Source organism: Myotis brandtii, unplaced genomic scaffold (assembly GCF_000412655.1).
Source record: "Myotis brandtii unplaced genomic scaffold, ASM41265v1 scaffold582, whole genome shotgun sequence".
Lineage (NCBI taxonomy): Eukaryota > Metazoa > Chordata > Mammalia > Chiroptera > Vespertilionidae > Myotis > Myotis brandtii.
In genome coordinates this window covers 924,837-939,229 of record NW_005370187.1, presented here as the reverse complement: position 1 = coordinate 939,229, position 14,393 = coordinate 924,837, and the positions used below count along the sequence as shown (strand labels likewise).

Below are 14,393 nucleotides of genomic sequence, written 5' to 3'. Positions count from 1 at the left end.
TGGATGAGAAAGAAAGAAAAAATCCGTTGTGAGGCAAGGATGTAAGCATATGGAAAAAGTTACCCAAGAAGGCGGCTGAAACAAAGGGAATAAATGAGCTCAGGAGACACCTTGATTGGTTTCTGAAGTATGGGCAGAGGAGAGGGGTGATCCAAACAGGAAGGTAGGATTGAGAGCAACCAAATAAAAAGCTGGCATGCTGGGCCAGATGGTCCTTTCCTGTGTGTCTTCCGTACCCATAGGGGAGGAGGGGGCGACAAGTAGACTGATGGAGAAGGCCAGTGTCAGATTTACCAGAGTATTTTCTGTAATTTTTTAACTGTTTTACTTTCAGAGCCCCAGTGCCAAGAACTGTATCTCCTAAGAATTTCCAAGCTCAGATTAGCTAGGACAATTTTCTTAGGCCAAATGATACTTCAAGCCAAACCTAAGAAGCTGTTTCTCTAAGCCACCCATCTGATTGCTTCCCCTGGAAATAGGTACATACATAAAGGTTGGAAACAGCGGTGTGTTACCCTGGCACTTAACTTTGCAATGCTGTTAGAGGTTATGATCTTTTGGGCATCAGTCCTTGACACCAGCAGGGAGGGGCAAGGATGGCACAGAATGCCAGGCCACCTTGCTGCCATGTTCACTCACCTGTAGCAGGTTCTAGGCCTGGGAACAACCCTGCCCATGATGCCTTTAATTTCCATTTCTTGTAACCCTGGTGTGTTCCTCTCACAAACCCAGGCAGCATTTTGGGCAGGAATATCCCACAGCTTTGCAAAGGCCACAGGGAACAAAGTGCCACCTCCCCAATTCCTCACCCTTCACTGCTGAAGGCATCCGGGGGCTGCAGAACTCAACCAAGCTCCTAAATCACACAAAAGTCTCTGCCCATGATCTTTAGTGTATCCACAATCACTAGTCCAGTCACCATCTTTACCAAAAAAAAAAAAAATTGTTAGTTTTACATGGCTAAGCATATAATTTTATAGCCTGGACTTAACAGGAGCTACTAATTTTGGTCTCCTTCAAGCACAGAAAAGTGAAGCTACTTATCTAAGACGAGAGCTGCTGTGGAGTGACAAATCTCTTTCCTAGCCCGGTCCTATAAGCCTGTCAATATCAGAGCCCTTAAGTCATCACATACTCGGCCAAACAGTCATTCCAATCCTCTGAGACCTGGATTCCCAAATCCCATTTTGTTTCTGTGATTTGCCAAGGGTTCCTCACTTATCATGAACATTGTAAATTTTTCAAAAACTTCTCGGCAATATTTAAAAAAAAATAGTCTTGTCTTACCTTTGTTATGAAATCTCCTTGCCGTAAGGGCTGCTGTAATTATGAAAAAGTTGGAAATAGACATCATAAGTAGGGCCCAGCAGAAATCTTGGACATATGATTTCTCTAATGTGTGTTTAGGACAGGGGAGAGGAGGGAATGATTTCACTGCACTAAGTGCTAAATATTTAACGGTAGCCAAATTGAGGTTGGGATTGGAACGGGGACTATGGCTGAAGAGTTAGGAAATAAGAGTCTCTACTCTTAACTCACCGTGTCATCTAGAATAAAATGGGTACTCAAATGTAACATTAAATGGATGAATGGATAACCTTGGACAAATTACTTAACCACAATGGACCTATTTCCTCATCATGCCATTAGAAGGATTGAAGTGAAAACTTTTCTAATCTCTTCTACCTCTGATGACTTGAAGAATTAAGAATCTTCTCTAATGCAACTTTTAGAGGCAATCTCAGATAGAAGTATTAAATTTAAAACTGTTGGGGCCAGATAAGTTAAATGAGGAAAAAGACTGGGGGCCCAAGTTTGCATCATCACAGGAGTTAAAGACTTGAATGGGTATTCTGTTTATAGTTTCAATCAAATCAATCAATAAGCACCTATGAGCACGTGGCCTTATATGAGGTACCATGTAGGTAATTTAAAACAGAATCCCAGACCTTGAGAAGTTTCCCAGTTAATGTTGATTAACTACGTGTTTATTGAGTGCTTACTATGTGCCCAGTACTGTGCTAGATTCTGGGAAATATCGAAGTACACAATGGGGCTCCTCTTAAAGGTACTTACAGTACAAGTGGGAACTGGGCACATCCACAAATAATTAGAGACAAAGTCAAATGCTGTCACACAGTTTTCCACACCTTTATATACAGTCTTCTATGTTATAGGAACCCAGAAAAGAGAGGGATCTGAGAACAGTCCTGGGGAACCCATGGTTACTGGAAAAGAAATGGGCAAGTCTATGGAGGCACAGGTCATATTTGCCCATGAAGAGGATTTCCGGACACAGTCATTTGTTTCCCTGGAAATATTTGGTGCTCCTAGATTCTCAATCCCCCACAAAATAGAACCCAAGTGACTGTTATATACAGAATATAGACCCTGGCCCACACTTGCAATAACATGAAGGGATCATATAATTTTCCATTCTCAATTGTTCCTTACATGTCATAATTTGGAAGTAAAATTAATGTCATACTATATATATACACAGGGTATCCCCAAAAAATGTATACACACTTTAACAGCTGATAGCTCAATTTTGAAAATGAAATGTAGTTTAATAAACACTTCCTTTATAATTATTCAACGTGTGTGTATACATTTTTGGGACACTATATATATAAATTTCTAGAGTAGTTAGGGCTACCTGCAATATAAGCTACCTATAACATCCTTAAAATAGTAATCTCAGAGTCAAGATCTACAGCTTAGGTAAAAATAAATTTTACTTCTTTTTAAAATACATTTCTAAATCATAGTTATGTAAAATAGGCTAATCAGATCAATTATTTCAGCTATTAATCAGAATGTGTACTTGAGTTACCTAAGTCATGAACATAAGAAATGCATAGCAGGTTATTTCAATCAAATAAGGCCTTCCATTCAGAAATATAATCAGTCCCTTGAAGATCAGAAAACACCTCTGTGTTTTCAAGTTCTTTTACTCTTGGCAATTTGTGACTTCCTGCCTTCAAAAAATAATCATTAGAAACTCATCTGAATGACCTGGAAAGACTTCTTGGCTATCAGATGTCTCCTGTGCATAGTACTTTAACAATGGGAATTTCAGGAAATCAGGAGCATAAATGATAACATCTCACATAACTAAGGAAGTTAGAGGAGAAAACTTAGGGAACCTGCACTGAGCCAATTACAAGTCACTGAAGAACACTGTGTGACTCATAAGGTCAAATCACCATATCCCATTAAAAAAATCCTTAAAAAAGAAATTCTAACCATCAGTTCATAGTGTTACTCACTTTCTATCTCTACCTATCTTGTGTGGATAAAATGGATACTCAGTTCCCACAGCAAGTGGGGGTTAGCTTAGAGCAAGTTCAATTCTCAATTTATGCAAAACACTAGCATTTGAAATAATTTCTTAATTTATATGTTGTACATTATCTAATATGCCCTTCCATGGGATGAGGTAGCCATAACATATATTTTTATGTCCATTTTGTGAATGAGAAAATTGAGACTAAGAAAAATAGAAAACAATATGACCTAGTAGGTAGGTCCTCTCCTGAATGAATGATGTATGCTATGATAGCCCGGTGCCATTGTTGGAGATGGGTGATGGAAGACTGCTATAGTCAGATAAGAGAAGTAGATAAGAGCCCAGGCTGGTTTGGCTCAGTGGATAGAACATCGGCCTGGGGACTGAAGGGTCCCAGGCTCTATTCCGGTTGGGGGCACAGGCCCGGGTTGTGGGCTTGATCCTCAGTAGGGGGCATGCAAGAAGCAGCCAATCAAGATTCTCTTTCATGATTGATGTTTCCATCTCTCCCTTTCCAAACTCTCTGAAAGCAATAAAAATATATTTAGAAAAAAAAAGATGTAGATAAGAGATGTGCATCTTACTCTGAAATCAATAAAAATATATTTAGAAAAAAAAAAGATGTAGATAAGAGATGTGCATCTTATATTACATGCACAGTGCCACTTCCATAATACTGCACCTCAGCTATCATATTTTACCCCAAGGAAGAAAATAGTTTGAAACAAAGGAGAAAGACCCCACCCATCTGATAATCAAACGATTGTGGTGTTTTTGTTTGGGGTGTTTTCCTGCCAATAACTGGGACACAACTATATTGAGTGGTAATTCCTATCTGATATTGGTAGGGCAACCATTCCTTGGTCTACTTCCTAAGCCCCAAAGTTTCTAAACCAACACTCACAGCCATCTCTAGGCTCCCCTTCACACCAGGGCAGACATCAGTAGCTTATAACCCAGGCAGTACTCTCTGTACCAGGCTCAAGTAAACTCCTATTTCCAGAGGACCTCTGCTGTGGAAATTGGTTCTGGGACGTCAGATTTTATTAGGGAGCTTAGAGAAATCTGGTGATGAAAGTTTTCATAGAGTAATTCTAAATATGGCAGAAGCAGAGCATTTGGCATTGGCCTGAGTACAGACTGAGCCCAAATTTGATACCCAGTCCAGAGTTTCAAGCGAATGAACTATAACCCAGGTTGGATTAAAATAAAATTATGATGATAGCAAACACTCAAATGATCCCATTAGATGATTAGTAATGGAATGATGTCTCTAAGCAATCCATGCCCTCCGAGTTCTATTTGGAAGAAAGGGGGAGGTAACCTGAAGCCTGCAATTTTCATGCCAATAAGCCAATTAAGGAGAGTAAGAGCACATATCTGTCCACCCGACAACCAGCACCTCTCTTGGTGGTACACAGAACCAGAGGTGAGGACCCAAAGTCATCCCTGAGATCTAAGCCTTTTAAAGAGGCTTTGCAAAGAAGTGGCAGCAGTAATTTTTGTATCTATTTCTTGTTGATCAAAGGTCCAATGTCATCAAAGGTTCAGCCTCAAAGGGCTCCAGCATGCTTTGAAGGTGGAAGCAAAAAAGCAGGTTAGAAGTAGCAGGCACTACACTAGATAGTTATCTCTATCATCTCACACAATTTTTCACAGAAAACCCTAGAAAGTAGGCATCATTGCTGCTATGGAGACACTGAGACTTGACAAGATGAAGGGGCTTTTCTCACATTACATAACTGGGGGGAGTCAGAGTGGGACCTAAGTTAATCTGGTATTAGAGGTGATGCTCTGGCCACCAGACACTGTTGCCCATTTTCAGAACCAGGCCTGAAAAGCTGTGTGCTTCCCACTCTGAACATGGCAATGCAGAACTCATGTTCAGGCTCAGTCAGAAGATAGCTCTATGGAAACTAAAACATTGTCAGTTCTTTTGGGAGAGGAGAATATTCAAACCAAGGTCATATGGGACTTTGTCTTTCTCAGTAGCATGGTAGTTACATTCATGAATCTTTTAGGTCTCATCTCAAACTTAACATTATTTAATAAGTAAGTACTAGCATGGTAGTTACATTCATGAATCTTTTAGGTCTCAAACTTAACATTATTTAATAAGTAAGTAGATTGGTAAAGGCCCTCTTTGTTGTATTTTATTTCCTGTCCCCAGTACCCTCTGGGTAAAACATCCAAATGTGATAGACCACTGAAGATCACAGTCAACGTCAAGTACTCTTTTGCTTTATCCTAGACCAGTGGTCGGCAAACTCATTAGTCAACAGAGCCAAATATCAACAGTACAACGATTGAAATTTCTTTTGAGAGCCAAATTTTTTAAACTTAAACTATATAGGTAGGTACATTGTTATTAACTTAATTAGGGTACTTCTAAGGCTTAGGAAGAGCCACACTCAAGGGGCCAAAGAGCTGCATGTGGCTCGCGAGCCGCAGTTTGCCGACCACGGTCCTAGACCATAGCAACATAACATTAGAAGGTACAAAATAACATTGGAAGATGTCTGGACTTGGAAGAAATGTGTAATGACAGCATTGAAAGACATAAAAGGCAGCTGAAATAGTTCTTGTGCAAAATTTGGCTTATTAAGGCTTAACTCGGGTCAGAGTTCAGGACCCAAAGTTGTTGATTTTAAATGGATATGTATTCTTGAAGAGAATTCATCTGATAATAATGTATCTGAAAGCACTTTATAAATAGCAATATATCAAATTAACATATAAGGTTATATGCCAATAACCAAGTTAATCAGGAAGACCAAGAAAAAATAAGGACACCTACATGTACTGGATTTTCTAGAATGGTCCTAATTTCAAATATTTTATGTCATTCTCTCCATAAAATTAAAACTTTTTGTTGTTGTTGTTGTTAATCCTCACCCGAGGATATTTTTCCATTGATTTTTAGGGAGAGTGGAAGTGATAGGGAAAGACAGACAGAAACATCAGTGTGAGAGAAACACATCGATTGGTTGCCTCCTGCACGAGTCCTGACCAGGGCCCGGGTCGGGGAGGAGCCTGCATCCATGGTACATGCCCTTGACCAGAATTGAACCCAGGACCCTTTGTTCCACAGGCCAATGCTCTACCACTGAGCCAAATCAGCTAGAGCTAAAATTCTTGAGACCAACTTTTGGTTCAGAAAATATCCCTGGTGAAAGCACAGACAATGCATAAATGGAATAATCAACAATTGGTCTCAAGCCATATGGCAATATTCAATCTAAATACCTCTTGCATCAGAGGTCCTCCAAAAGTTGATCCTGATTAGGTGGTCTTCAAGATTTACCAGTCAATGTTAGGCCAGCAGCTGTCAACATAGGCCCCTCCTGAGGCTCTTGGCATTTTTTTTTTTTCTTGGATAAGTGACACATTCACTCATCCCCAAGCCAGCGCTTGTTTGCTCTTTGCAACCACAACTACTTGCAACCTCCCAACACCGCCACTGACAGACGTGTGCCACATTGGTTGGTTTTTAAATGTCCATGAAGTGAAAGGAAGCCTTCCCCCAAAAGCCCTAGAAGAACTTGCCTTATACCTTGTTAGGATATTCTCACTATGCACCGATAAATAAACAAGTTCATGCTAATAATCTAAAAGTGAAGAACTAAGCCGCCAACTTCTAAGCAACAAGTGTAATTTAACGATGACTTCTGGAGACAATCCCCTTTGGAGGTGGCAATTACAAACATGTAAGTAGGACATTTGAGTACAGCCAGGAATATGCAATGCCTTTCAAATTATGCTTGGGAGACCACCAGCTACTCAAGGTTTAAAATCCACCCAACCTGACTGAACAAAAAAGAGAGAAAGAACTCATGGACACGGAAAACAGTGTGGTGAGTGCAGAGGGGAAAGTGAGAGATGGAAGAGGATAGATGGAGGATAGACGGTGAGGGGAGAGTAATAATAATAAAAAAATTAAATCCACCCAACCTATCAAGCCAAACCTAGAGAAATCACTCAGGAGACAGGACAGGTCAATAAATAAGCTAATAAAGTTAAAATAGTCCAAATCCAGCCTGGCACATAGCATGTTGAGAACCGAGTTCTAAAGCTCACCTCCTCTTTTTTCAACTGTCTAATCTTGAACAAGTCACCTAACCTTTTTAAGCCTTAGTTTTATCATTTGTAAAATATTTTTTACACTTTGTGAAATTTTTATGAATCGCTAACAAAGTGTGTCCATGTAAATATTTATCAATAGTAAAAGGAATATATAAATGCTAATTTCCATATATTATTACCTAAGAGCAGTATCAATCAAATGCTATGGGAAAAGCACCTCTTTGAGTCCAGAGGTCTTTTCTGGGCCTAATGAAGAGATGTCTGCAAGATGAAAAGGCAGAGCTGGCGAAAGGAGAAGGATCTTCCAGGAAAAGGGAAATTTATGGCAAAGGCATGGCAGTAAAGTCTAGCAGATTAGAGAACAGCAAGTAATTCAGACACACCTGTGTTATTCCTCTTGTATCCTCAGCACCTGTGACAAGGTCTGTTACCTATTATGCACTCAATAAAATGTTGTTTTAGTTGGATGCTTGACCAGAAATAAATGAATGAATGAATGAATGAATGAATGAATTGCTGTATATGTAACCAAGTAAGAGAAGAGGTGTGTCCAGAGAAGGGCTGGGAGGAAGGGTAAGCTGAGCCAGACGTAGAACCTGGAATGCTAGTCTTCTGATTCTTTAGGAGACCAGTATATCCCGAAAAACAAGGTGTCTTCATTGAATGCCATGTTCCCAGTGAAATCTCAGAAATGTCATCTCCACACACAATCTGAACTATTGGAAACTAGGTTTTCCTTCCACAACTATGAGTTGTGTTAAAACTTTCAGGGGCATCAAATGAGTTCAGTGGCATCAAATCTTTCAGGGGCATCAAATGAGTTCAGTGAATTCAGTCACTTTTATGAGTAGGAGTCAAGGTCAGTCATCTAGAAAATTCTCAGATAGTAACTCAGATAGGTGCCTGTGGTCCTGAGGATAAAATAGGGGAAGGAACAAGCTCTTTCCCCAAGTGCTGGAGCTAGAGAAGCTGTTGGGCGTGGCAGGAAGGGCAGCGGAGATGTCCTCCCCTCTGAGAACAGAATGACTCTTGCACAGACAACTGCTGCACCCTCTATACCCTTGGTGTTCCTACTCCCTGCAGTGAAGTGGGATTTCCAGAGAAGCCACCAGGAAGGGGAAAGAGCACAGTCCTCTAGAATCACACACACCCAGCCATGACCTTGGGCAAGCAATTTAACCTATCTGAGCCAATCTCCTCATCAAAACAGTAGAAATGCTGATGGCTCACACATAGAAGTATTTTAAATGTTAGTTCCTTCCATCATTTGGCAAAGGAGGTGACCACAAGGGTTAGATCTTTCCTGGTCATTTCTCTGACCATATCTGAGAGGGAAAAAGAAGGTTTGTGTTCTTTCAAGCAGAGAAAAGCAAATCCTAATAAAGAAAAATTTTAATGTTAGAACAGGAAGCGATCAATCGCTTGGTGAAGGAAAGATTCCAGGGCCCTAAGCAAAATCTATCAAAATTAAATGGTGCTAGAAAGAGAAATTTCAGAAAGGCAGGAGGTAAAGCAAAGAAACAGCAAACATGCAGCTGAGAGAGCCTGTTTCTGTGTGGGTCTACTTCAGTGGGTCTACTTCTCCTGGCCCAAGTTGACAGCCACACTATTTGAGAAGGAAAGTGACTAGAATCTGAAAGAAGCGAGAACAGGGTGGTCCGTTGAAAAGTTATATATGTTGCATCTTCAGTAAGGAAATGGGGCCTTGAACAGAGAAGCGGAGAGATCAACCTTAGCAGAAGCAGCAGCCCTAGACTCCATGAGAGGTGGGAATACAGAAAGACAGCTGGGAGACCACAGGGTCCCCTGACTCCAAATTGGCAACCTTGTCAAGAGCATTCACCCTGTGGCTTGGGATGAGAAAAGTACAGTGAGGAGGCAGAAAAGGCCTAGTGCCTAAGGGGGTCTCCAAAGTAATGAGGGTGAGGCTGACCGAGACCTGGGCATTATAACCCTATTTGACAACTGAGATCATTGAGACTTAGCCAAGGTAACAAGCGTGCCCAGCAACACCCACCCAGAAGCATCAGAGAGAAGAAAAGAACCATGGTCTTATTCCAAGGCTTGAACTCACCACCCCACACTACCTTCAGAAATTCTAAAATCAAATGCTTTGACAACAGAAAGGGATCCACTTTGGGGGCACGGGGCGAGCATTGAGAATAAAACAAATACCCTGGATTGATTGTATTCGTAGCAGTGTCTTTATATTTACATCTCACCAACCCCAGTTTGGGACGCCTACAAAACTTAGAATCCCACCCTCACATCCCATGTCATAGCCCCCCCCCCGACCCCCCCCCCCAGCAAAAGCCTATCTTTCGAGTCTCTCCTGTCTCCTTTTTTCCTCTAAAGCCCTTCCCAGGAGAGAATGAGTTGTTAAAGGAAGCTAACCCCAGGGTAGATTTTTGGTGATGGCCAAAAAGAGGAGGGTGGAGTGAGGTAAGGAAGTGCCTAACCCTGTCTTCTGTGTACTAAAGACTGATTTGGGAATCCCAAAGTCAACATACTATTCCTACCTCCATTCCTGACTCCTTGAGTCATCTTGATCAGCTCACTTCATTCCACTCATTCCTCATCCACCGCCTTGGCCATACAAAGCACGCCTCTCTTTTTTCCCAGGCCTACCTACCTTGAAGGGTCAGAATGACCATTGAAGAGACAGTGTCCTCCAAGTGTGCCAGCAATTCAGAAACTGACCACTTCTAAAATAGCTGAAGTGTGGCTGGGTGTCCATTGCCTTCTGAAGGAGCAGTGGTGTTGCCGAAGCAGCAGGATCTCCTTGCCAAAGCGGCTCCTGCCTGCCTCCCCATAAGCCTCTGCACTGCCTGTCCCTGTCCCTGTCCCAGCCCAGGAAGACTTCAAGCCCAGGGGCTGTGGCATTTAAGTGCTGTCAGAGTTCCCACTCTGGTCCCTGTAGTGGTGCCAGTTCAGCATCTGTCATGATGACCCAGCCTGAACTGTATTTAGAAACTTCGGACATGGCACCATGTCCCAGCCCATCTCAGAGTGACAGGAGATTTCCTGAGCACCTGGGCTTGTGATTCAAATGCTCCTCCTCCCCCCCAGGGAATGGGGGTCACAATGACTTTCCTAATGGTCTGTTTTCTTCTCGGGAAGGTACTTATCTGTCGTAGACCTCTCTCAGAGAGTCAGTCTCCATCAATGCCATTCTATGATATTTGAAAAAGCCATGCTTTCTGTAAAGCTTGCAAGACATGGTGAAATCAGTAGAAAATAACGGGGAAAGTCCACCAGAAAGTGGGTTTAGTGTTCTCTGTTCATGGACTATTCTTACAAAGATCAGTTTCCCTGGAATTATATCCTGGGAGTTCAGAATCTACCAGAATTTGCCAGTAAACAGAGAGAGCCTGCCTGTGACTCTTGGCTTCTAGTGGGACAGTGAAAAATAATTGGCTTCATCTTGGCAGCCCCTGTGCCAGCCTTGAAAATAGCCTACTGGAATCCAAAAAAAAGCCTAATTCCTGGTTAGTGATAAAAATAAAAAAATAAAAATCTCACTCATTTACATTTTCATGTAACCTCCACCTGGCAGGCAGACTGATAACTGCACGACACTCAATGAGTGGGCTCCCAGTTTTGAGGGTCACTGCACACACAGTGGTCTAGATCCCCCACTCTCAGCCCCAGTGTTCCTGATCAGAGTTCCATGGATTTACCCCGTCATATAAAAGACATCAGTGTTTGGCTTCTCCCCGTTTCTGGGCAAGGACCCAACATTCAGAGAATGTGGTTTTAGGATCATGGCATCTAATCCATTCAAGGATTATTTTCTCCCCTACTGCTCAGATGGGTGTGTTAATCATCGCCTCCCTTTGTTCTGTAATAAATTCAGCCCCACTAATTCCAAACCTCTATGCATCACTGAAGTTTAAAGATGGCGTTTTGACAGGTCAGATATTTAGAATCAATAGACCACCAACCAGTCAAAAATCTTAAGTAGTTTTAAGAACATGTGGAAGTAATTTTTTCCAAAAATTCACAAGTCTGGAGGATGAAATCTTATTGATGGCGTGTGGGCTGTTGTATATATTAAAGTATTACTTTATATGCCATACTCTACATGTAATCAAAATGGACTTAACAATAAAGGCAGATTTTCCTTATTATACCAAATATTGCTCATGTTATCAGATACAAATACAGTGGAGTACACATTATATAGCATCTTTAAAAGAACCAGTAAAAGACTAAGAAAAATTATAAGTGAATGCACGATGACTACATATGTAAATGTAAATGTTATAGGCTAGGGACTTTCATAGACCTCAGAATATTTTGTAATAGAACATTTTCCATTGCAGTCATCTCACCTGCATGCAATGAACCTTTTTGTAAAGAAAAAAGTTATTCCATAAAATTTTCATTTCCCATTTTTTAAATGAAGAGTTTATGCATCTAAAGTCAATGGATGGGCTTTGGGAGTTTGTAACTGACCTAATATCTTAAATCACGTTTGTAAGAGCTTGCATTTTTCTGGGAAGAGGAGGGTATTTATGGGATTCACAAAGGAATCTAAGACCTGAAAAAGATGACTGCTGGCAGCCTAGGTTTTCCTCACGTGGCACAAACGTCTACTCGCCAAGCTCTCTTCTGTCATATAAAGTCTTTCCCCTCAGCCAGATATTTCCAATGAGAGAGAGATCCCAAAGAATACGACAGAATATAGAGTTGCAGCTTAATAAAAATCTATCCTTTGTCTCTTTTACGGAGACAGAGTGGTTGTGTTTCTCTATGAGTGTGAAATGGCCCTGTGGGACTGCCCCAACTTCCTCTGTGTGCTTCCAAGTCCCTTTTTACCTTTATTTTAACCACATATATATGTATGTATAGATGGGTTTGTTTCTTACTATACGCCATATCATTTTGGGAAGTAGGGAATTAATAATAATAATGGCTATTAATTATTAATATATAATAATTAATAGAGGTTATCTTTATGTGAATGAAAATGAGACTGCATTAAATAAACTCTTCCAGACTCTCCTCCTCCATCCCCCTGCCTCTCAGAAAAACTTCTGTGGCACAAGAACCGGGGCTCCCAGGCTGTTTCTCCCCACGTGTGCCACAGCCACGGCCTGTTGGCTATTGGGGGACATACAATTCAGGCCCTTCACCTGGGATGTAGTCTCGTCCCTGGTCCCCACACCTCAAAAAAAGTCCTCCTCTCCCCACCCCTGCCCCAGGGCCTCCAGGACAGCTCCCCAGGGAAAGCTGGGTACAGTGAGAAGGTGACGCTGCCCCTGCCTGCTACCCAATGCCCGCAGCAAGACTGCCAAGACTTTCCTAAAGGCCATGGCCACCGAGCTGCTGGAGAGAACACCTTGGTGAGCTCAGTTTGTTTGCTCCCAAGATCCTCCCCCTGTCCTCACAGTCTATTTTTACCACACTGTGACGCTGAAGACTGTACTGTCAAAATAATTAGAGTAAACTCTCCATTCTCTATCATTCTATGGGGAAAGGAACCCTGGATTCAGAATCACAAGGTAGGAGGAGTTTGAGCCTTGGTGCTGACCTTGAGGAAGCCTTTTCATCCAGCTGAGTCCCAGTTGACACATCTGTGGAAAGCAGTTAAGGAATCCAACTGCTTACCCAACTCAGTGAGTCTTCAGCGGGGTGAAATTATGGAGATGAAAGCACTTGGAAAACTGTGAGTGCCTTAGAAATGTACGTTATCAGCACTACATTTAATCATCTACCCACAGAGAGCTCTCCCGGGGCTGTAAACATCACGCTAAACCCGAGCTCACTTCACAGCACCCCTTAAAGACAGGAAACGGAGACTCGGGAGCAAAGTGGTGAAGTGAGAAGGCCTGCTTTCTGGGCCTGAAGTCTCTTCTCTTCGTTCATCTATGCCTCCCCATGCTGCTCACTTCATCTACTGATTGTCCCGAAGATGAAGGTTATAATCCCTGGCTCCCATGAGGCAAAGATCCAGTCAAAATAGTCACCCAGCATCTCGTCCCATGACCTATGACTCCGCTTGGATGTGACCAAGGTCACGGGTGCACTGGGAACTAGCACCTAGGTCTGCTGACCAACTGGATGCCATCCTATCGTTGCTGCCATGGCCTCAGAACCATAGCACCTTCCCTGCCCCCAGTTACAACCTGTGGCACAAAGATCCTGAATTATCAATGAGAAATCACAGGACAGTGAGGGTCTCGCCCATGATAAGTGAATTTTACTGCATTCTGATTCTCTGTTAATCAAATTATGTAGCATCTTTTCACTGATGAAGCAAAACAGCCCATCCCCTAATGGGGCAGGCAGGTTCATTCTTCATATGGCCATATTTCAGTCCACTCCAGATCTGCCCCATCACAAATCCCTCAACATGGAAGTTACTAGGCTGTAGGATAGTGATTGTAGCCAAATCACTTTAATCATAACCAGTGACGGGAGGCTCTGATCAGTTTGATGGCAAAGTGCTGTGCGCATAGCCCCTGGGAGTCCCTGGCCTCTGCTCCCTACATGTGAAATAAAGGCCAGTCCCAGTGAAACCTCCAGTTTTCCACCAAGTTATTCAGTTTCTCCATGGTCCAACATTCCTGTCTCTTCTCTCTCCATGTACCTCTTCAACCATGCTTACAACTTTCTTTAAATTCTACAAGGACAGGCTAATGAAGAATGTTGCTGTTGGTTCTCGTTTGTTAAAAGGACCTTCTGAAGCAGACTGCTCCTTGCCTCAGAGGAAGTGACTTCCCCTGCTTTCCCAGAGACCCTCCCCTGGTTTGGGGCGGGGATTACACATCTGGATTCAGTTCTCACAAAACTGCTGTCCCTGGAGATAGATGTTCTGCTAACTCGGCCTTTAGAAGAAAGAATGTGGCGTGTTTCTTGTCATGCTCCTAAACCAAACTACCTGTGAAGGGCTTCCTTTGTGCCATTATTTACAATTTAATTAGAAGCCAATATGGTCCATGATAAAATACATCCTCTTAGGCAAGAATGGTGAGTGAGTTTTAACATATATGTCAACTCTGGTCATTGGATG

At 42.1% G+C, this 14,393-nt stretch overlaps 1 protein-coding gene across 3 annotated transcripts in view; it reads right to left on the bottom strand.

Moving 5' to 3' along the window:
* TBX15 (T-box 15) overlaps nt 1-10,216 on the bottom strand; it is a 52,976-nt gene extending 42,760 nt beyond the window's left edge. For 2 of the 3 annotated variants that reach the window (XM_014550109.1, XM_014550110.1), the window contains exon 1: nt 10,008-10,216. In XM_014550109.1, the coding sequence (XP_014405595.1) occupies nt 10,008-10,029 (22 nt within the window). In that variant the 5' untranslated portion in view covers nt 10,030-10,216. Of the gene's footprint in view, nt 1-6,538; nt 6,559-10,007 lie in introns of those variants that run through there. The other variant, XM_014550112.1, reaches the window with a different exon arrangement.
* Nucleotides 10,217-14,393: the final 4,177 nt, after the last annotated feature.